This window comes from Desmodus rotundus, chromosome 9, assembly GCF_022682495.2.
Source record: "Desmodus rotundus isolate HL8 chromosome 9, HLdesRot8A.1, whole genome shotgun sequence".
Lineage (NCBI taxonomy): Eukaryota > Metazoa > Chordata > Mammalia > Chiroptera > Phyllostomidae > Desmodus > Desmodus rotundus.
Genome location: NC_071395.1, coordinates 36745273 through 36766958, shown reverse-complemented (window position 1 = coordinate 36766958; position 21686 = coordinate 36745273). Strand labels below are relative to the sequence as shown.

The 21686-nt window shown below is 52.9% G+C and overlaps 1 protein-coding gene across 2 annotated transcripts; it reads left to right on the top strand.

Moving 5' to 3' along the window:
- Positions 1–4366: 4366 nt before the first annotated feature.
- On the top strand, positions 4367–21669 carry POLRMT (RNA polymerase mitochondrial). 2 transcript variants are annotated; one of them, XM_024569036.3, is made up of 21 exons: positions 4367–4520; positions 5040–5138; positions 8232–8839; positions 13209–13339; positions 13515–13707; positions 15123–15272; positions 15555–15719; positions 15829–15999; positions 16305–16526; positions 16798–17586; positions 18017–18139; positions 18481–18603; positions 18880–19059; positions 19376–19462; positions 19544–19657; positions 19741–19793; positions 19957–20055; positions 20936–21008; positions 21191–21282; positions 21361–21419; positions 21516–21669. In XM_024569036.3, exons 1-21 carry the CDS (start codon positions 4433–4435, stop codon positions 21563–21565), a joined length of 3669 nt encoding a protein of 1222 aa, XP_024424804.2. In that variant the 5' UTR covers positions 4367–4432; the 3' UTR covers positions 21566–21669. The 2 variants fall into 2 exon arrangements, 1 of the variants encoding a protein (XP_024424804.2); XR_008425085.1 differs by lacking the exons at positions 21361–21419; positions 21516–21669 and having other exon boundaries at positions 20859–21008; positions 21191–21266.
- The last annotated feature ends 17 nt before the right edge of the window (positions 21670–21686 follow it).

The window sequence follows — 21686 nt, the reverse complement described above, 5'->3', positions numbered from 1 at the left end:
AGTCCCACAGATGGAGAGGTCGCCGGTTCCATTCCCAGTCAGGGCGCATGCCTGGGTTGCAGGCTCTGTGCTCTGTCCCTTGTCAGCAGTGCTTACAGGGGGCAACCAGTCAACGCTTCTCTCTCACGTCGATGTTTCTCTTTCTCCCTCTCTTCCCCTCTCTCTAAAATAAAATAAGAAAAAGAAAATGGGGTGGGAAAGGGAAGGCTGGAAGGCTGGAATGAGATACTCTCCCGCCTTGTTGGGCAGAGTGTAGCACACAGACTTGGAGTAACATTCCACTTTGTCAGCCAGCCAGAAACTTGTTCTTCCCTTCCTAGAGGGTTTTCGCCCTGCCACCCAGGAGGGTAATTTGGGGCACCCTGTGTGATGGATGGGACCCATGTCTTGGAAGCTGACCCTGCCCCAGGTGTTGTTGGAGTTTAATAAAAGCTTCATTGAAATATAATTAAAAAGAAATAAAAAAGAAATATAATTCACACACCACACAGTATTTTCAGGACATGCAGAGTTTTCAGCCACCCCTGTCTAGTTTCAGAATATTCCATCATCCCAGAATAAAACCCCTTCCTCATTAGCATCCACTCCCTACCAACTCCCTCAGCCCCTGTCACCCACTAACCCACCTCCTGCCTGTGAATGTGCCTGTTCTGGACATGTCACATTAATGGAACGACACGCTGTGTGGTCTTTTGCGTCTGCTTCTCTCACTGAGCGTCGTGTTTTCAGGTCCATCCATGTTATATATAGCACGTGTTAGTGCCTCACCCCTTTTCATGGCCAAGTAATATTCCAGTGCGTGGATGCGCCACATCGTGTTTCTCCATTGACCTGTTAATGGGCACTTGGTTGTTTTTAACTTTTGACTGTTGTGCATCATGTTGCTGAGGACATGTGTGTACAGGTGTTGGTGTGGACATGTGTTTTATTTCTCTCATGTATATACCTAGGAGTAGAATTCCTGGGTCATATGATTATTCTATGATTAGCTCTTTGAAGAACTTCCAGACTGTTTCCCACAGCACCTGCACCATTCTGTATTCCCGTCCACTGTGCCATATCCTCACCTGCACTTGTGGTTCTCAACTGGATTACAGCCCTCTTGGTGGGTAAAGCGTAATGAACACCCTGTGCCTGGAGTTCCCAAATATCATCTTCTTGCCCTCCATCAGCAATAGAACGGATCATACACTGCAGCAAATGCACACAAGGGCATACTATGCAGTCACGAAAAAGAATAGCCTCCTAAAACACACAACGCCGATGACTTGCAGACAGCATATTGAGTAAGTAGCCAGACACAAAAGAGATCTCTTTCTGTGACTTTCTAAAACAGGGAAACCAACACATGGTGTGAGGCATCAGGGCGAGGGTGTCATCCTCGGGGGCAGTGACGTAGTTGGGCATGAGGGGATTTTGGCAGCTGGGTGTTCTTTGGAATACCTGTGTGCTCAGTTTGTGAAAATGAATTGAGCTGTATTCTTGATGTATCCACTGCTCATATTACACCTCAAAAATATGCATATGTGATGTTTTTATGTGCAGTAGGTGGATATTTGAGAATGAGCCACAGAGATGGTGATGCTGCCCCTGTTAGCACATCAGAGGCGTCTCCTAAAGGCATAGTCCTTCGTCATAACCCAGCTGCAGTCTAATCCACCATCCGTTTCCCCCAGTGTCCCCATAGGTCCTTGGATACCTTTTTTTCTGATCCCAAACCACACAGTGCATTTGGTTTTCCCTTTAGTCTCTGGGATCGGCTGAATAACGTCCCCCAAATATGTGTCCACATTCTAATCCCTGGAACTTGTGCATTTTACCTTATTTGCATAAAGAGTTTTGGCACATGCAGTTAAGATTTTCAGATGAGGAGATCATCCTAGTGGGCACTAAATGCAGTCACAAGTATCCTTATGAGAGAGACAGAGGAAGATTTAACAGACACACAGGGAGAAGACAGGTGACAACAGAGGCAGAGCCTAGAAGGGTGCAGCCACAAACCCAGGGACCCCTGGAGCCTCCAGAAGCTGAAAGAGGCAGGAAGGACCCTCCCTGGGAGCCTTTGGAAGGAGCGCGTACCTATCCATGCCTTGAGCATGGATTTCTGGTCTATGGAGCCGGGAGACAATAAATTTCTGTTGTTTAAGGTACCAAGTTTGTTGTAATTTGTTTCAGCAGCCCCAGGAATCAGATGCCATCTCCTTCCATATAGAGATCCCTGCCTTTTCTTGGCCTTGTCAGCAAGGACACTTCTGAAGTCTCATAGAGTGACTCACCAACCAAGTTCATCTGAATGTCTCCTGGCCCAATTTGGACAAAATGCTTTGGGTGAGAACCTGCCATACACGAACAGTCTCTAAAACATGGCATTGCCCAGACTCCAACCTCTGGACACTGTATTCTCCATTTGATTACATCTACCTCCACCTGTCTCGTGTCTTACCATTTTGCCAGTTTAAGTTTTACAGGGAAACTTGGTATCATCATCCAGAAAGGAAAGCTCATGCTACATTGACTTGAAGCATCGACACATTGATTTGAAACAGAAAGAAGCCCTGGCTGGTGTGGCTCAGTGGACTGAGCACCACCAGCCTGTGAACTGAAAGGTCACTGGTTTGATTCCCATCCAGGGCACATGCCTGGGTTGCGGGCCAGATCCCCAGTTGGGGGCATGCAAGAGGCAACTGATCGATGTATCTCTCACACATCGGTGTTTCTCTCCCTCTCTTTCTCCCTCCCTTCCCCTCTCTCTAAAAATAAATAAATAAAATCTTTTAAAAACTAAATAGAAATTTGTTTCTATTAAGGAGGACAGCTGACAAATTCTCAAATCAGTAGAATCACAGCCAGGGAGCTGAAACTTCCCATGTTGCAGCAGGACTGAAAGAATAGCTTTCATGCCGCTAAGATCCAGGAATCTAGGTCTTGGGGAAATACTGGTTTAGGGCACCCGATATCGCACAGAATATAAGGAAAACTGAGGCATAAGAGAAGATAAAAGAATTCAGGAATCTTAGCTTTCAGCCAAGGTTCCTGGCTCTGCCAGACTTCTGGGGTGCAAGGGTGTGTCTCTAGGTCTAGGGGAACCAGTCCCAGCTGATTCAGCAACCCACAACCCAGAGCCAGGAAGGCAACCCCAGGTTTGAGTTAAGTGTGAGGTCAGTGCCCCTCCGGGCATTTTGGGGTGGGCTGGGACGGGTTAGGGATGCTATCCTCTGCTGAAAATGTTCCCAGCAGGTGACATCACTGTGCTTCACAGTGTACACATCCACGTGGGCAGTTGATCTGGAATGGGCTGTCAAGAGGTCTCCAGGTCCAGAAGTCTGGCCCCTCCAGAGCCCAGGTTTGACCTCCACTCTGGGCTAGTGGGGAAACTGAAGTACGAGCATAGGGGAGCTGATAGCAACTAGAGCTGGGGCCCCCAGGCCCACTGTGTTGAGTCTCCCTAGCACTCCTCTAGCATCATTTCTACATAAGCCAGCCTCACCTCACCTCTGCCTCAGCAGGGCACCTGGCTACATTTTCCCTGTTTGTAAACTGAGCTGTAACGCCTGACCTGGTTTACCTGAGCTGTTCCCTTGGCCAAGCCATCCCTCAGGAGAGCTAGTTTTACTGAATGAAGTCTCTCCTGTGCCATTCCTCAAGTTGGGGACTCCTGTTGTTGAATTGGCAGCAGCGACCTTCGGTTGGTTGATGGTGGGCAGATGGGTGGGTTGATGCCTTCCAGATCTGATTCTAAAGCTTTGGCCCTGGAGACCAGGGCTGGGAAGCTCCAGGCTCCAGGGATTATCTCATTGCATTTGTCGTCTCAGTTTGGTATGTAGTTCACTCTTTCTGCCCACTCTGCTCCTTAGGAGCCTGGGGACTAGTGGGTAAACCGAGGCGAGAAGAGCGGATGACTGTAAGGTCCAGGGGAGTGTCCCAAGCACATCTGCCTGGGAGTCAGACAGATCTGGGCTTCTATTCCAACTCTCTAATTAATGTTCACGCTGTATCTTTGGGCAACTTGATTGACTTCTCGGAACCCCAGCTTCCTCCACACTAAACTGGGGTTAGTAACAGTTCTTGCCCCCAAAGATGTTGTTGGATTAATGAAGATTGCTAACAGAAATCTCCAGTAATGTCCTAATTATTATACAAGTATTCTTCAATTAAAAAAAAAAAAGTCCAGCTCTGGGTCCTTCGGAAGACAGTTACCCCACGTTGCCCAAACAACGTTCTGTCCCTCCCCCAGGGAAGAGCCAATCAGAAAGCTGCGTATGCTCTTGCGCCTCCGGGGTCCTGCTGCCCTCTGGGAGTTGTGGTTCCGAGAGAGCTTCTCCAGCAACCTAGACCCTTTGCAGCCGCCGTAGGTCATGGAACTACAACTCCCAGCAGGCACGTGAGGCACCGGCTCGGAGCGGGCGGCTCTTCGGGTCCGCGTGCGGGCGGCATGTCCGCCCTACGCTGGGGTCGCGGGGCGACAGGCCTCGGATGGGCCTTGTGGCCGGCGGGCCGCCCTGGTCTCTTGGCCGAGGAAGGTAATGAGGGAGAGGCCCGGGGGGGACGCCGTGGCTGCAGCCACTCCTAACTCCCAACCGGCCATGACCTTTCGGCCCTGGGATCTAGCTACCCCCCGATCTTTGCCCTTTGCGGTTCTGGGGAACCCACTGACACGACCCCGCTTTCACTCGTCCTTGGCGAACTCTTCTAACAGGGGCCACGGGGCACTTTGACCTTTGACTCCTGGTTTCTTTTGGTGCTTTCTGACCCCGTTTGCTATCTAAGGCTCTTGACGTTTGAACTCGCAGTACCTTTAGTTTGAGGAACATTTTATTCTTGATCCTTCACCTCAGTTTTCGGAGTGTGTGGGGTCTCCTTCAACTTTTGATCTTTTGGTTTCTTTCCAGTGTGAGACCTGTGAACACTGACAGTTCCCGCTGAAAATTTAGGGCTTCTTTGCCCCTGGATCCTGCAATATCTGTCCATGTGACCCACCCCCCCACCCTGACTCCCACACAGGCGCCCAACCCCCTTCAGCCTCTCTTTCTCTCCCGCAGGGGCCCTGGTTGGCAAATGGGGCTGCAGAAGGAGCTCGTCTGCCAGACCTTGTGAACAAGACCGACGGAGGGACTGGGGCCATGCAGAGCTGCTGGAGGGTGAGCCCTAAGGCTTGAGGCCTGAAGCCCCTTCCTCATTGTCCCCTCCTTCTGCTCTCTGCTAGGGGTCACCTTCCTGGTTCCTCACAGTGACTCCACAAAAAGGGATGTCAGTCTGTAAAACCCTCTAACTAGTGGGGACCCACCTCGTGATGGTGAAGCAGTGACCGCTTGTAATTCCCTCCTTCACCAAACCCACCAGGTGCTTCCACTTTTGGGGACAGTTGGGGCCCAAAATTGTGGCTGGGGAGACTGGCCCAAGGCCACACTCAGCTGCACCTGCACAGTCTGGGTTAGAACCCTGAACTAACCCATGTTGCCCCGGCTGGGCTTTCTGGGATTGGGTGCCTGATGGGATTGTTAACTTCAACGTGAGAGGCAAACAAGTGTTTATTTGAGACCAATATGAATAGCTTTTTGGAAGTCATTTATTCAGGCAGAAACCCAGTGTTCCAATTAGGAGACAAAGGTAAAGGGTACTTAGGAGAAAGGGAAGAGGACCAATTACTGTATTTTCGGACCATAAGACGCACCTAGGTTTTAGAGGAAGAAAATAGGAAAAAAAAATTGAAGCAAAAAATGTGGTAAAATATTTATTAACATAAATAACCACCAGGGAGCCAGGTAAGCTACATTCAGACTATAAGACGCACCCCCATTTTCCTCCCAAATTTGGGAGAGAAAGTGCATCTTATAGTTCGAAAAATACGGTACATCCATGAAAGGAAGGCATTGCTATTGGTGCAGATGACGAAGTGACACTAATTCTACACAACGTTTTTTTGTTTGTTTGTTTGTTTTTGTTTTAATTGTTATTCAATTACAGTTGTATGTCTTTTCTCCCCATCCCTCCACCCCACCCCAGCTAAACCCACCTGTACACAACGTTTTTAACTTTCAGTCTGATAGCTATCAGTCCAGTAGTCATAACACCTGCTTTCTTGTTGTATTTGCAAACAGTTCTTTGGGCCAGTCCAAAGGTCATCTTGCCTTGTTCTAACATTTTGAGGTTTGAGGCATGAGATGTGCAAGGCAGTTCCTCTGGGATGGCAGCAGCTTCAGCTCCATTTTAAAGTGGCTCCATTTATTAATTTCTTTTGACATTTTCCCCTTTTGTTCATAATCTCTCCTTGGAAGCATTGCTGACCAGCCACTGAAAAGCAGCGCTGATGAGTTACTGATGCATTGTCAGTCCTCCACTGTCGGGCGGCTCATTTTGGATGTGCCATGCCCCTGTCAGTTCCTCGTCACCAGGAAGGCTCTTTCCTGGTGTGTCATGTCCCGTGTAGAAGGGAAAGTGGTTTTCTAGGAGCCTCAGGCCACATTTGAGCAACAAGAGTGCCAGGACAGAGGAAGGTTTGCCACCCCGTTTCTTTGAGGACAAACATCGGTAGTTTTTTGAGGTTTGTCATAGGAAGTCACATAGGTGTTAGTGATTGTTTCAAAACGTTGAACAGCTGCTATCAAAGTGATGGCTTTGTAACACTGGGCTGTGCAAAACAATGACTTGTAGCAGCAAAAACTTCTGTAACGGAATGCTAAGTCCAGTGTGCACAATAGACCTGACCTAGGGGGCGACCCCCGAGGGCATTCCACTGAAGATGGGAGGGAACCAGGAGGTGTCAGTGGGCACTGCATTTACTCATTCTGCTTGTGCCTGGGTTTTATCTAGTTTGATCTTTGTTTTACCAGAGGTGTGTTATCCAAGTACAACAGGAGGTACTAACAGAGCAAACACCATCTTGCTAAGCTAGGATATGGTCAAGAGCAATTCTGTTGTCTAATATAACTTATGCAAGGGAACTTAAGGTTTTTGCTCACTGGCTAAAAATCTTTAGGCAGTAGCACCAACAATTTTCTCTTAAGGTTTTGGATAAGTTTCTTTTTAAAGATTTTGTTTATTTAATTTTATAGACAGAGGGAAAGAGAGGTAGAGAAACATCAGTGTGTGGTTGCCTCTTGCGCATCCTCTACCAGGGACCTGGCCTACAACCCAGGCGTGTGCCCTGACTCGGAACTGAACTGGCGACCCTTTGGTTCATAGGCCGGCACTCAATCCACTGAGCCACACCAGCTAGGGTTAGATAAGTTTCTGACAGTGTATTTATTCATTGTAATACCTGCTCAAGGAAAAGTATTCTTCCAAATCTGGTACCTTCACTGGGGCTGACATTGTCAGGTATTAAACCTGGCTACGTGTATAAGTAGTTGCACGTTTTGACCTGTGAAGTGTTTAAAGATGATGCCCAATGTTGAGTTATTTTTCCAGACAGAAGGGCAAACAGGAAACAATAACATTATAGTGAATGGTTGGCTTCTCATAATATTTGTAAGAAGTAAGGAAAAAGGAAGAAAAGGGAGGTGTATATATTATACAGGCCTGGTATATAAGAGCTCTTAAACAGAAACACACACAAAAGAAGATTATATGCTGATGAGTTGGCAGAAGTGTGACTGGAGGCTTGCAGGAGCCCTATGTTTCCCCAGGAGTAGTGGTTCCGTATTCACTAGTTCAGTGTCCTGGTAACTGTGGAAACAGAACTGCAGAGAACAGAGCTGCTGGTTGTGCTCAGGAAGGGCAGAGCAGGGCTGGGCTGGGAATCCTCGGTGAGAGTCTTCCAGTCAAGGAGAGCAGCATGTACAAAGGCCCTGAGGCCATTATGTCGGGAGCAAAGTGAGTGGTGGGGGCAGTGGAAGGCCATGGGGGCACCTGGGTAGATTTTGATGACAGAGCCCTGGGACATGCGAACAGAGTAGATGTTGGGGAGAGCAGTGTAGGCATCCCAGGGGTTGGGGGCAGAGCACCTGGAAGATAGAGCTGTGGTGACAGAGATGTGGAAGGGATATGAGAAGCTTGTATGGGATGTTGAGTGTGAAGGGGATGGGGTGGATAAGTACCAAGTGGATGAGTGGGGTGCATGTGACCAGAAGTCCAGGGACATGTGGGAATTGTTGGTGAATATGTAGAAGTGAGGCCTCAAGAGCAGGTGAGACTAGTTGACTCCTACCTCCCTGCTGGCAGGGTATCTGGAGAGATTAGGATTTGAATCCGGTTTCCCTGACATCTTGCCCTTTGCCTCCCCCTCCCCACAGTGCTTGAGGCCAGGGTGCGGCAGCTGCAGGCTGACCATGTGTCAGAGGTGACGGCAAAGCAGGTGGATGTGGCTCGACTCCCAGGGGCTGGTGGCTCCCAGCCACCCAAGAAGGTGCAGGCAGGTGATGAGGACACCACCCTGGAGTTTAGTGGCCGCTGGGCGCAGAAGTTGGACAAGGAGAAGATTGAGATGCAGGAGCGCAAGCAGCAGTGGGAGATGAAGCTGCAGCAGTGGGCCGAGCGGCAGGCTCGCAAGCAGCAGCTGCGTGTGGAGCCCCAACTGCTGAGTGGGCAGCTGGCAGACCGCCTGAAGCATTGGGAGCACAGCACCCCCAGGAGTCCCTGGAAGGAGCAGCTGGCTCTTCTGCTGCAGGAGGCGCCGAGGAGGCTGAGCTGCAAGGAGGAGCATGGCCCAGTGGACAGGGTTTCCAGGATGCGGCGTGAGAGCCAGCAGCAAAGGCTCCTGTCCTTCTTGGAGTGCTGCATGCTCGTGGACCAGCTGCCCCTCGCCCACCATGTGTTGGTCACGTGGCACAGCAGGTCCCGGCAGCGGCAGATGCTCACCCTGCCCATGTACAACACTGTCCTGCTTGGCTGGGCTCGCAAGGTGAGGGGGGATCTGGGGGGCCAAGGAGAAAGGGGTCCCCAGCTGTCACAGGTGGAGGTGAGGCTGGGGGGCGAGACTTGCCTGGCAGTGCTTAGATTCCAACCCTTGTCTTCTAGATCCAAACTTCAAGTGCCTTGTTTTACTGTTTTAGGTCATTCTTTTAGCCTTGATGGATATAAATCATATGTGGCCCTCAAAAGAAATTTTGAATGTGACTGAAAAAGGAGGAGGAAACCCTGCTTATGTTTCGGTGCATTTCCTCCTGGTGTGGCAGGCCGGGCTCTGAGCCCGTGCGGGGCAAGGGCACCTTCGGCATTCAGGGCAGCCTGCAGACCCTAGCCAGGATACTGACTTGCGCACTTTGGGTTTAGTTCGCTCCTTTTCTTTCCTTAGGAAACTTTAATTTCCTAAGTTCAGGTGATTGTCTCGAGACCCCTCTTTTTTAATACACGTGGTCACAGCCATGGTCTTCCCTCTGGGTGCTGTGTTAGCCAACTTCTGGGTCCTTTCCTTTTCTTCTCCGACTATTTTCCAGTCCCTCTGTGAGTCCTTCTTTGACTCTGGCTGTTCAGGAGCGTGTTCTTTACATGCAGCCCTGATTCGAGGAACCACAGGAAAAACTTACTGCTTAGGGGTTAAAGGAGCCAGTTTCGCGTAGGTACACGTACCGACCTGTGAGGACACCTGTGGCAGAGATTTTGGTGCACTTGACTGACGTGCTGGCAGCAGGGCCCAGGAGCGGCTTTGTGACTGTCGTCTGTGTCACAAGGCCGTGAAGCGGAGATGCCTGACGTCCCCCCAGTGTCTGTCACTGTGGGAGGTGTACTCAGTTCCTTGAGGGAGTGCAAATGAAGGGGTTGTCCTCCTGTCTGAGTCCACGAGCCTCTAGAATCCCCAGCAAAGAGCCCTGTGGCAGCAGGACCTGTCTGATTAGCCACAGGCCACATGGCTCCTTTGGCTTCCTAAGCAATGTGTCCGGGTGGCTGGCCTGTGTAGGATGGGCCTTGGCGTCCATGCCACTCCCTTCCCTGTGAGCCCCAGTTTTCGCATCTGTAAAGTGGGGAGCCTGCCAGCTTCTTGGGAGGACTGAGGGACCGAAACCAGGACTCCCAGCTCCATGTGTGGGGGCGAGGGGTGGGAACATTCATGGGATGTAAGCCTGTTTTCACACGGGTGGTGATGCCGCTGAAAAACGTTTTTGAAAAGTGGGATAGATATGCTTATTCTAGGCCAGTTCAATGTAATGGAAATGCCTGCAGCACTGGAAATGGTTTTTTTTTACATTCTATTTTTTACATTTTTTATTCCTCTCCTCTCCTCTCTTCCCTTTGGCAACCATCACCTTGTTCTCTATATCGATGGGTCTGTCTCTGTTTTGTTTATTCAGTTGTTCTGTTCGTTAGATTCCACATGTAAATGAGATCGTGCAGTATTTGTTTTTCTGTGTTCATCTTATTTCACTTAGCCTAATATCCTCTATGTCCATCCGTGTTGTTGCAAGTGGTAAGGTTTCGTTCTTTTTTATCACCAAGTGACATTACATTATAAACACGGGTCACATCTTTATCCGGCTGTCTGTTGATGGACAGTTAGGTCGCTTTCATGTCTTGGCTACCGTAAGTACCGCCACTCTGAATATGGGGCTGTGCATGTGTTTTCTCGTAGACTTTTGGATTTCTCCGGGTAAATACACAGAAATCAGATTGCTGGGTCATGGGGTAGTTCTATTTTTAATTTCTTCAGGAATCTCATACTATTTTTCCCAGTGGCTGCACCAGTTTGCAGTCCTGCCAACAGTGCATGAGGGTTCTTTTTTCTCCCATCCTCGTGAGCACTGGTTTGTGGATTTATTGAGGTGGCCATTCCGGCAGGTGTGAGGTGAGAGCTCATGGTGGTTTGAATTTGCAGTTCCTTGATGGTTATTGACACTGAGCATCTTTTCATGCCCATTGGCCATCTGAGTGTCCTCTTTGGAGAAGTGTCTATTCAGGTCCTCTGCCAAATTTGTAATTGGATTGTTTGTTTTTTGGTGTTAAGTTATATGAGTTCCTTCTATATTTTGGATACTAACCCCTTTTTGGATGTGTCATTGGTGAAGATGTTCTCCCGTTCAGTAGGTTGTCCTTTGTCCTGTTGATGGGTTCCTTTGCTGTGCAAAAACTTTTTAGATTGATGTAGTCCCATTTGTTTTCTCATATTTTCTTATTTTTATGGCCTTCTCTTCTCTGCTTAAAGAAGACCATTTAACGTTTCTTGTAAAGCTAGTTTAAGGATAATGAACACCTTAAGTTATCTGTCCCTCGTGTTTGAAACATAACCTTGTGGGGTAAATTATTCTGGGCTGTAGCTTCCTTTCTCTCAGCACTTGAAAAATGTCCTGCCTTCCCTTCTGGCCTGTAACATTGCTGCTGAGAAGTCAGCTGATACCCTTATGGGGTTATGTAACTCATTGTTCCCCTGGTACTTTCTTCAAGATTGTGTCTGTATCTTTAACTTTTGCCATTTTAACTACAATATGTCCTAGGTGGGTCTCTTTGGGTTGCTCTTGTTCGGAACTCTGCTTCTGGGACTTGAGTGGCTGTTTCCTTTCCCAGGTTAGTAAAGTTTTCAGCCATTATTTATTTAAATTTCTCTTCCTTTCATCTGCTTCTGGGATCTCTATAATGAGAATGTTTGAGTGCTTGATGTTTTTCCAGAATTCTCATAGATTATCTATACTTTTTCGTTTCTGCTATTCTGATCGGTTGATTTCAGCTGCTTTGTGTTTCAGGTTGCTGATCTGTTCCTCCTCGTTAGGCTGCTGTTGATTCCTCCTAATGTGTTTTTCATTTCAGTATTGTATTCTGTAGGTTTGCTTGGTTTTCTTATACAGTCAAACCTCGGTTTTCGAACATGTCACATCTTGAACAGTGTGGTTCTCGATCAAGTTGTTTACTGAAAAAATGACTCAGTTGTTGGACAAAACTTTGGTTTGTGACCTAACAAACGTTTCATGTTGATACGTGGGGAAAAAAGGATTTGGTTTTCAAACAAATTACTTCTTGAACAGCCTTCTGGAATGAAGTTTGAGATCCGAGGTTCCACCATACTTTCTCTTTGTCGAAGTTCTCCCTGAGTTCCTCTGTTCCGCTCAGCTTTGGTGAGCATCCTTATGACCATTTCTTTAAATTTTTTTTTTATCAAATTACTTATTATCTCTGTTTCCTGAGGGTTTCTTTCCCTGAAGATTTACCTTGTTTCTTCATTTGAGAGATATTCTGTCTTTTCATTTTGTTTGACTTTGTGTATTTGTTTACATGAATTAGAGAAAATAGCTCTCTCCCCCAGGCATGAGAAAGTGGCCTGATAAAGAAGCTGTGTGTGCTGGGTGGCTTGGGGAAGTCAGTAGTGTTGCGGGGACAGTGGTGGGGCAGGAGGCCAGGTGGGTGTGGTGATGTCCTGTTGTTCCCTGCTCAGAGGCAGAAGGCTCTGGGTGGTGTAGCTGGGAAGCACTGCAGTGGTCCCCATGGCCTTGGGGAGGTGGAGGGGGTGTGAGCAGTAGCAGTCAGGGCTCTGCCCCCCCCAAAGGGCGGCTGTGGATCCCAGCCTCCTCTGCTCATCTCTCTCTTGTTTGTTGTCGGAAGCCGTTCACTCTGCCCTCAGTTGTGTGGCAGTAGTAACTGGTGTCTGTACATGTACATTCGAGTCTGGGACGGGAGGGCGAGAGTTCCATACCCCCAGACCTCGGACCCCTTTTCTTCTGCGTCAGCCTGTGTAGCCACTGAGCACTCGAGTAACTGAACACTTCATTGGAATTGAAACTAAATGACCGTGTGCGTCTCACGACTGTGGAATCGCGCCGCCGGTCACAGGTGCAGGAGAGCCATGTCTGGAGGGATGGCGGCAGCCGTCTCCAACCAGCAACACGACTGCCGCCTTGGGAAACTAGGTGAAAGAAACAAACTAAACCCAAAACAGGGGTCCGGGGACAAGGCCATGACAGAGAAGAGAAATAGTAGGAAACCAACAAACCTGAAAGTGGGCCCTCCGAAAAGATAGCAGAACTTGAGGAACCTCTTGAATCTCAGTGACCTGGAAAGGGGTCCTGAAATCATGCGTGTTCATGTCCACAAAACCAGAAACTGTTAATACCGCTTCCCACCCTGGTACCTGAGTTTCCTGTGTGGCACAGCCGTGGTGTTGTCACCACACCAGCATTCTGCTACACGCAGGAACGTCAGGTAGGCTGCCTGCCTGCCGAATGTACCGCTCCGGACCAGCAGCACTTTGCGGCCTGACTCTGTGATGCAGAGAGGGGTTTCGGGTAGGGGGTGGGGATTGCGGCAGGCTGGGCCACCCCCAGACCTTCACCCTGGCTTGGTGTCCCCAGGGCTCCTACAAAGAACTGGTTTATGTGTTCTTCATGATGAAAGATGCCGGCCTCACTCCAGACCTGCTGTCCTATGCGGCCGCCCTGCAGTGCATGGGGCGGCTGAACCAGGATGCCAGCACCATCCAGAGGTGAGTGGGTGTCGGGGTGGTCTTACCAGGAACACAGCAACGTGTTGGGTCTGGGAGGTTGGCTTAGCCTGCGCTGTGGGCCAGGACTCCTTGCAGGACTTGATAGCCTCCTGGCCATGGGTTAGCCGTGGCTCTGGGAGTCAGGGATTTACCACCCACCGTGTGTCCCCCACAGATGTCTAAAGCAGATGGCCCAGGATGGGCTGCAGGTGCAGGAGCTTTTCACAAGCTTGCCACTGTGCAAGGAAGACAAGGCTGCACTCCTGAGGGCCGTGCGCCAGGCTAAGCCCACCTTCAAACCTCCGCCGCTGTCCCTACCCTCACCCCAGGTCAACACCTCCCCACTGCTAAGGAACGTCTACGACAAGGTGAGTTCCAGCCTGTGGCCTGGTACCTGTAGGTGTTCTGCCACATGCAGGGCAAGCCAGGGCCATCTCATCTCCATAGCGTACCAGGAGCCTCAGCCCTGTTTCTCCTTGCTGAGCTGTCTGCATCTCAGGGACTCTCTCCCTGCTCCTCAGAGGTCGAACAACTCAGTGCTGGCAAGCTCCTGGTCCCCAGCAGTGCCTCGACCCTAAGGGTCGAAGCTGGAAGGTGCTGCCAGAAGGAAAAGCCTGCCACACGCACGCCGGCCACCACAGCGATCACTGTCCCACTCGAGACTCAGCTAGAAGCTGAGCACGGGAGTAGTAGCAGAGCCAGGTTTAACTGCCCTAGTGGGGGCGGCAGGTGGGGCAAGACCCCAGCACTGCTTCCCCGAACAGAGGGCAGCACTGAGAGTGGGCAGCCACCCAGATGCCTTGGGTTTTTGTTTGTTTTTATTGGACTATAGTCTGCCAACCGTACAACTTTCAAACTATAATTCAGTATTTCTTAGTAGGTTTACTTCTAATTCCAGAACATTAAGTCACCCCAGAAAGAAATCGCAGCCCCTGGCAAACACTAACCCACTTCCTGTCTCTGCGGATGTGCCTGTTCCGGACATGTCACATACATGGAATCACACACTGTAGCCTTTTGTGTCTGGCGTCTCTCACTGAGCGTCATGTGTTCAAGGTCCATCCATGTTTTAGCGAGTGTCAGCGCTTCGCTCCTTTTCCTGGCTGAGTGATACAGGGTGGGGCAAAAGTAGGTTTGCAGTTGCTCATATGGGAAATAATATAGTAATTAATTAGTAATACAAGAATAAAATCTGTGTTTCGTGTACTCACAACTCTAAACCTACTTTTGTCCCATCCTGTATTCTAGTGTGCGGATGGACATGTTGTGCTTATCCATTCGTTAGCTGACGGACACGTGGGTTCTGCCCACTTTTTGGCTGTTGTGAGCCACGCTGCTGTGGGTGTGCATGTACAGAAGTTCGTGTGGACCTACGTTTTTCATTCTAAGCATGTTGGGTTTGCTCTTTTAATTTCTCTGTTTTGTGATGGGTCACACATTCACACAGTTCCAAGTTTAAAAAGGAAAACCTGGGGTCCAGGGACTTGAACTGCCTTCCTGGGCTGTCCAGTGCCCAGCCCAGGGAGGCTAAGCAAATACAGAGCTTTTTGTTTTTACACCAGCATAGCTATTTTATACGGTGTTCTGCGCCAGCCTTTTTCCTGTGATGTGCAAGACAGATGATTATCAGGGGCCTTGGAAAAATGCGTGTGATTCTGCGAGGGCGGGAGTCCTGGGAAGCTGCTCTTTCCCACCTCAGGTGTGGATGAGTTTCGCCTACCAGGGATGCAGGTCTTGAGGGCAGGCACCCAGGGCCTCACCACCTGCCTGTCCCCATCGGCAGAGCCACCCCGCGTCCTACCCAAAGCAGCACCTGCCCCTGAAGACGCTGAAGAGCCTGTTCCAGCAGCAGCTCAGTGTGGAGATGGCCACCACTGTCACCGTGGACTCTGTGGAGAAGGCCCCGTTGCTGACCAAGGAGGTCGTGCAAGCGGTAAGGGGCCCAGCGTGCTCAGGTTCCTGCTCGGCTAAACCGGGCACCCCCTGGTCTGAGCATGCTGCCTGCCGTGCAGCCTCTTCTCCCTACCCCGTGGCTGTCCTCCTTCCTTCTCACTGAGCTGAGGTCACCAGGTGCCCTCCCACCGTTGGAGAAGAGTGCTCAGCAGCCACTTGGTTCACCTTGGCACCACCTCCTGGTGGGCTCCTCTTGGGAGCCTGTGAGCACTGAGCCCACAGAACACTGTGGTGACCCTGTGTCTCTACCCCACCACCACAGCGAAATACACTGCAGAAGCTACGTACCTCATGGGAGATGGAGCTGTGCCTGGCACTGCGACAGACCAAGGCCAGCGAGGCCCGTGCTGCTCGTGAGGGCCGACCCTCTATTTTCCCCTACCTGTGCCTGCTCAGCGAGGGAGAGTTAGCACAGCTGCTGCTGCAGGTGGGCAGTGAACCTGTAGGGGTGGTACAGTGGGAAGAGAGGGGGTGGGGTGGGGGGTGGATAGAGTATGGGCACTAGCAGGGCAAGGGGCTCATGGCACCACCCCCAGACCTTGCAGGTGCTGCCCCTGCAGGGAGAGTCGCTCCTCTCTCTGGCGCAACAGCTGGGCCTGCGCATCTTCAGCCGGCACGTAGTGCAGAAGAAGCAGCTCAATGATGAGGTACGGGCACTGCAGCGGCGCTATTTCAAGTACCTACGCCTGCTGGCATCTGACACGCAGGTAAGGTCTGGAAGGGGTGGAATGAGGAGCTGCTCTTAGGCCTGGGATCTGGGGGTTCCTCAGGGATAGGGAGCCTAGGCGGGCTTTCAAATAGAGAAACCAAGACCCCCAGAGGAATTCCCATCCCTAGTCCCCTCCCTCCCGCCCTAGGGCAGTTGGATTTGGCTCCAGGCCTGGCCACTTCTTGGTTGCCCGCCCCCCAGCCTGTTTCCTCATCTGTAACTTTCTGCCTTTGGGGGCCGCTGGGAGGAGTGTACAGCTCTGTGCCCAGACCCTGGTTCCCTGACCCATGATACTGCCCACAGATGGTGTCCCACCTGCCCCGGCAGTACTGGGAGGCACTGGGGACGCCTGAGGCCCCCCACGAGCAGCCCTGGCCTTTGGCTGTGGTGGTGCAGCTGGGCAAACAGCTGGCTGAGGTGCTGGTGCAGACAGTGAAGATGCCTGGCCACCTGGCCCAGCGCCAGGGCACCCACAACCTCATCCCTGTGCTCTACCATGTATACTCCTTCCGGAGCTTCCGCCAGGTGAGTTGCTGTGGTACTGGCTTCTGGGCCTAGAGACCCGTCTTGGCTCCCAGCAGTGGAAGGCACTTGGAGTCTGAGCGTTTGAGATGAGGCTGGGGCTCAAGGCGATGTGGGCACTTCAGGGCCATGGTTGGCTACTGTTGAAATCCTGTGGGAGTCATGGCCTGGTCTCAGGATAAGAGCTTCTGATGGGACCTTGGGGCCCTCTGCCTGCTATTTGCCTTCGGGGCAGTCGACCCCCTGACTGGTTATCTGCCCATCCCACTCCCAGATTGGGATCCTGAAGCCACACCCAGCCTTTAAGCAGCTGCTGGAAACTGCAGCTGAGCGCACGATGACCTTTGAGGCGGCCGAAGTGCCCATGCTGTGCCCGCCACTGCCCTGGACTTCACCACACTCAGGTGCCTTCCTACTGAGCCCCACCAAGCTGATGCGCTCTGTGGAGGGCACCATGCAGCACCAACGCCTGCTAGAGAGCTGCCCGCCTACCAACCTGCATGGTGCCCTGGACACCCTAACCCAGCTGGGCAACTGCGCCTGGCGTGTCAATGGGCGCGTGCTGGACCTGGTGCTGACCCTCTTCAACAAAAAGGGCTGCCCCCGCCTGGGTGTGCCAGCCCCTGCCTCCGAGGCACCCCGCCCACCCGAGAACCGCCTGTCAACCAAAGCCTCGCCAGAGCGCAAGGTTGAGCTGCGGCGGCAGCTGGCCCGTTGCTTGAAGGTGGCAAGAGAGATGCACAGTCTGCGGACCGACGCACTCTACCGCCTCTCATTGGCCCAGCACCTGCGGAACAGTGTCTTCTGGTTGCCTCACAACATGGACTTCCGAGGACGTACCTACCCCTGCCCGCCCCACTTCAACCACTTGGGCAGTGACCTAGCCCGCGCCCTGCTGGAGTTTGCCCAGGGTCGACCACTTGGCCCCCATGGCCTCGACTGGCTCAAGATCCACTTGGTCAACCTCACTGGGCTCAAGAAGCGTGAGTCGCTACAGGCACGCCTGGCCTTTGCTGATGAGATGATGAATAAGATCCTGGACTCAGCCGACAAGCCCATGACGGTAGGGCGGCCGGGGCCTTGCTCCCACTCCCTCAGTCTCTCCCAGCCTTGTCTCCAGTCTGGCTCTACCCGCCTCAGCACCCACCTGGGACGCCCTCTAGGTGTCCCTGTCTCCAGGCCAAAATCAGTAACCCCTGCCCCCTTAGTCTTCCCTTTGGACAAACTTTTTTTCTGGCCTTTTCCTCTGCCCCAGTCCATCAGCAGCTCTGCCACCTCCCACTCCAGGGTAGCCCTAATTCCATCCCTGTCCTGTGGCTGTGCTGGGTCTCCCACTCTGGTCCACCATTTCTGTCCTCACCCTCCTGTCCCAGGGGCTCTATCCCAGCCTCCCCGTATCCTCATATTACCTAGGCCAGCTCAGCTCCCATGCCCAGGAAGCTTGGTCCCACTGACCCCAGCCCAGCTTCACCTAACACACTGCCCTCCTGCAGGGCCACAAGTGGTGGATGGAGGCAGACGAGCCCTGGCAAGCGCTGGCCTGCTGCATGGAGATTGCTCAGGCTGTGCGTGCCCCCGACCCCGCTGCCTATGTCTCCCATTTCCCTGTTCACCAGGTGAGCTAGTGGGTACTCTGAGGTGGAGTGGGGCTATCTGAAGGTGTCTCTGGTCTGAGGTTCCACAGGGCAGTATGGGGGTCTAGCTGGTGTCCCTGTGTGTGGGCCAGCCCCAGTGGGTCCAGCTGGCCTTGTACTGTGGTCTCATGCAGGCACATTCCTTGCCTCATGTGCCTCAGTTTCCTTTTTGTGGTGGGGTAATGACACCTGCCCCTCAGCATCAGGGTCTAGCAAGCTGGTGATATGAGCAGAGTGCTGGCGAAGCACAGAGCTGTGGCTCATTGCCGGGGATGATCCTGCCAGCCATGCCCAGACCCCTCACCACCCTCTCCTCGGCCTAGGATGGCTCCTGTAACGGCCTGCAGCACTATGCCGCTCTGGGCCGGGACAGCGTGGGGGCCGCCTCTGTCAATCTGGTGCCCTCAGACCTGCCGCAGGACGTGTACAGCAGTGTAGCCGCACAGGTAAGCACCATGCCCTTCAACCTGTTCGCATCCCCAGAGGCTACGTGGGGTCTCTGTCCTGTGACTACCTATGTGTTGCCAACCCCATGGCCTTGGCTTTGCCTGTCATATATGATGTGACTGGGCAGTCAGAGTAGGCTTCCCAGGGGAGGTGTCAGAAGGGGTTGTGAGGTCAATGGAGGAGGTACCTCATGGAGGTACTGCTGGGTAGGGTGGGTGGAGCCAGACAGGGAGGCAGGAGGTCTACAGGCTCACTGACCGTCGGTGTCTGCCCAGGTGGAAGTGTTCCGTAGGCAGGACGCCGAGCAGGGTGTGCAGGTGGCGCAGGTGCTGGAGGGCTTCATCAGTCGCAAAGTGGTCAAGCAGACAGTGATGACCGTGGTGTATGGGGTCACCCGCTATGGGGGCCGCCTGCAGATTGAGAAGCGCCTCCGGGAGATCAGCAACTTCCCCCAGGTGGGTAGTTTCACCCCAAATCCAGCCTGCAGCTTCCCCTGAACAGGTGGCTGCTGGGCAGGGGCAGCTCTGAGGGAGGGGCTCATTTCCCTCCACTGTGGGGTGTGGAGTAGGACAGAGGGAGGGACCCATAGGAGTTAGCTATCTTCTCAAGCCTCTGGGCCTGTTTCTCCACCTGAAAAATGGGGGTGGGGACTTCAGGAATCTAGGCCAGTCCTGTGAGGTCACCTGACGGTGGGCTGTGGGATGAGCGTGGAGTGAGCTGCCTGTCCGCTCCAAGCTGGCACTGCCACTTCTGTGCCCTGCCCACCCGCAGGAGTTTGTGTGGCAGGCCTCTCACTACCTTGTACGCCAGGTGTTCAATAGCCTTCAAGAGATGTTCTCGGGTACCCGGGCCATCCAGGTGTGTACTCCTCCTCCCTTCCCCAGCGTGGCTTCCCACACTAGGCCCCCACTAAGCCTGTCCCTGTCCCTGTCCCTGCAGCACTGGCTGGCAGAGAGCGCCCGGCTCATTGCTCACACCGGCTTGGCTGTGGAGTGGGTCACGCCCCTTGGTATCCCCATCATCCAGCCCTACCACCACGACTCCAAGGTGTTGGTATGTGCTGCCTCCATGCCCACCCCTACCCCAGTGCCAGGGCAGGCCTCACGCCCCATAACCCTTCCACCCTAACCCCACAGATCAGTGGAGGGATCCAGAGCCTTAGCTTCAGCAGCACTGGAGACACCAGCCAGTGAGTACGGGGGGGTGGGGGGTCAGGCAGCTGGACTAAGGGGCTGCTGGGTAAGGACTTAGGGGAGTGCTACGCCAGGGGATGCTACATAGGCCAGGCCAGGCCAGGCCAGGGTAGAGGTACCGGGTCCTCTACCGCAGTACACTTGACCCTCTGCACACAGGAAGCCAAACATACTGAAGCAGAAGAATGGCTTCCCACCCAACTTCATCCACTCCCTGGACTCCTCGCATATGATGCTTACAGCCCTGCATTGCTACAGGTGGGCCCTGTATCCGCATAGCACACTCATTAACCACCTGGGGCAGGCAGGCCCATTGCTGGGCACACGGTGCAGGAGATGGGTTGTGAGGCCAAATCCTGCAGGTGGGGGCTGGGGCAGAGCCCTGTAGCAGGCGGGGACCCCAACGTGAGTCCACTGGACTTGATGCTTAGAAAACCGCTGTGTAAGCACATGCAAAGGCCCTGGATCAGCAAGGTACGAGTGCTGGGCCATGAAGGGAAGGGGTGGTTCCTGTGAGTGTAAAGCTGGCCCTGTAAGGTCCCTGTGACCACATTCATCCAGGCAAGTGCAGGCACACACTTCATGACCAGTTCCGGGGGGCTCGGACATAGTTCTGACAGATGTAGAGACTCTGTGGCATCTGGCAGAACCCTCTGGTTTTCTGTCCTGAGTCACACAAGAGGCAGCAAGCCTGGGGTGATGGGGCAGGTGTGTGGACAGTTCTGTTAGAAGTGACCGTTGACATGGGGGGCGCTGGCTGGACTGAGCCGGGGGTCAGGAGCAAATTCCATGCTCCCTGTGCATGGCATGGGGTCCCCTGGGATGAAGCCCTGTGGTTGGGGGTGTGGGAGTGGGGTCAACATACACTGGCCCCTCCAGGAGGCTGAGAATCAGTCAGGCAGCAATTGGGATCAAGGTAGAGAGGATGTGGAACAAAGATCCTCGTTCTAAAATGAGGATGTTTTGTCCATGTGCTGAGGGTTCAATTGCTGACCGTGCAGGGGTGGTGGGGTGCATGAGGAGGGAAGAAGGTATACATCACTGGAGTCTGAACTCCCCAGGCCAGTGGTTGCAAGCTGGGCCCTGAGTGGACCAAGAGGGCTGGCCCCTCCTCATGGAAGCCCCTCCCCTGCTGCAGGAAAGGCCTGACCTTTGTCTCCGTGCACGACTGCTTCTGGACCCATGCGGCTGATGTTGCCACCATGAACCAGGTGCCCGCCACAACGCCCCCAAGAGTGGATGCCCCTGGTCCCATGGCTGTCCATGTGGGACCTTGCACCTCCAGCCTCTGTCTGGCCTGCTGTCCCAGTGCTCATCCAGATGTTGGGGCAGGGGGAGGTAACCCCATTCCTCAGGCCCTTGTTCCTGGCTTCTGACCGCCCCCCCTTCCCAGGTGTGCCGTGAGCAGTTCATCTGCCTGCACAGCCAGCCCATCCTGTATGACCTGTCCAGGTTCCTGGTGGAGCGGTTCTGCTCTGGCCCCAGGTGAGGCACTCTGCCCTCAATGCAGTTTCCCCCAGCCCTCCCAGCCCTTCCTGGGCCTAACCGTGCTCTCTACTTCAGGTCCACAAATGTCCGGGTCGCCAGGTTGCTGGACATGCTACTGTCAGTACCCAAGACAGGTAGGGCCATGGGTAGTGGAGGGGTGTCCTAACTGCCATCTGGGGGCTGGACTGTCCCAGGACCCAGGTTCACAATCTCACTGCTCTGCTCTGCAGGGACCTTCAACCTGGAGCAGGTGAAGCACTCAACATACTTCTTCAGCTGATGCAGGCCCGCCAGGCTGGCCCAGCAACCCTCTGTACCATAGTGTAAATAAAGCTCTTTTCCCACCCAAGGGAGCACTGCCTTGGGGGAGAGGGTGTGCACCACCCTGCTGTCTTGGGGCT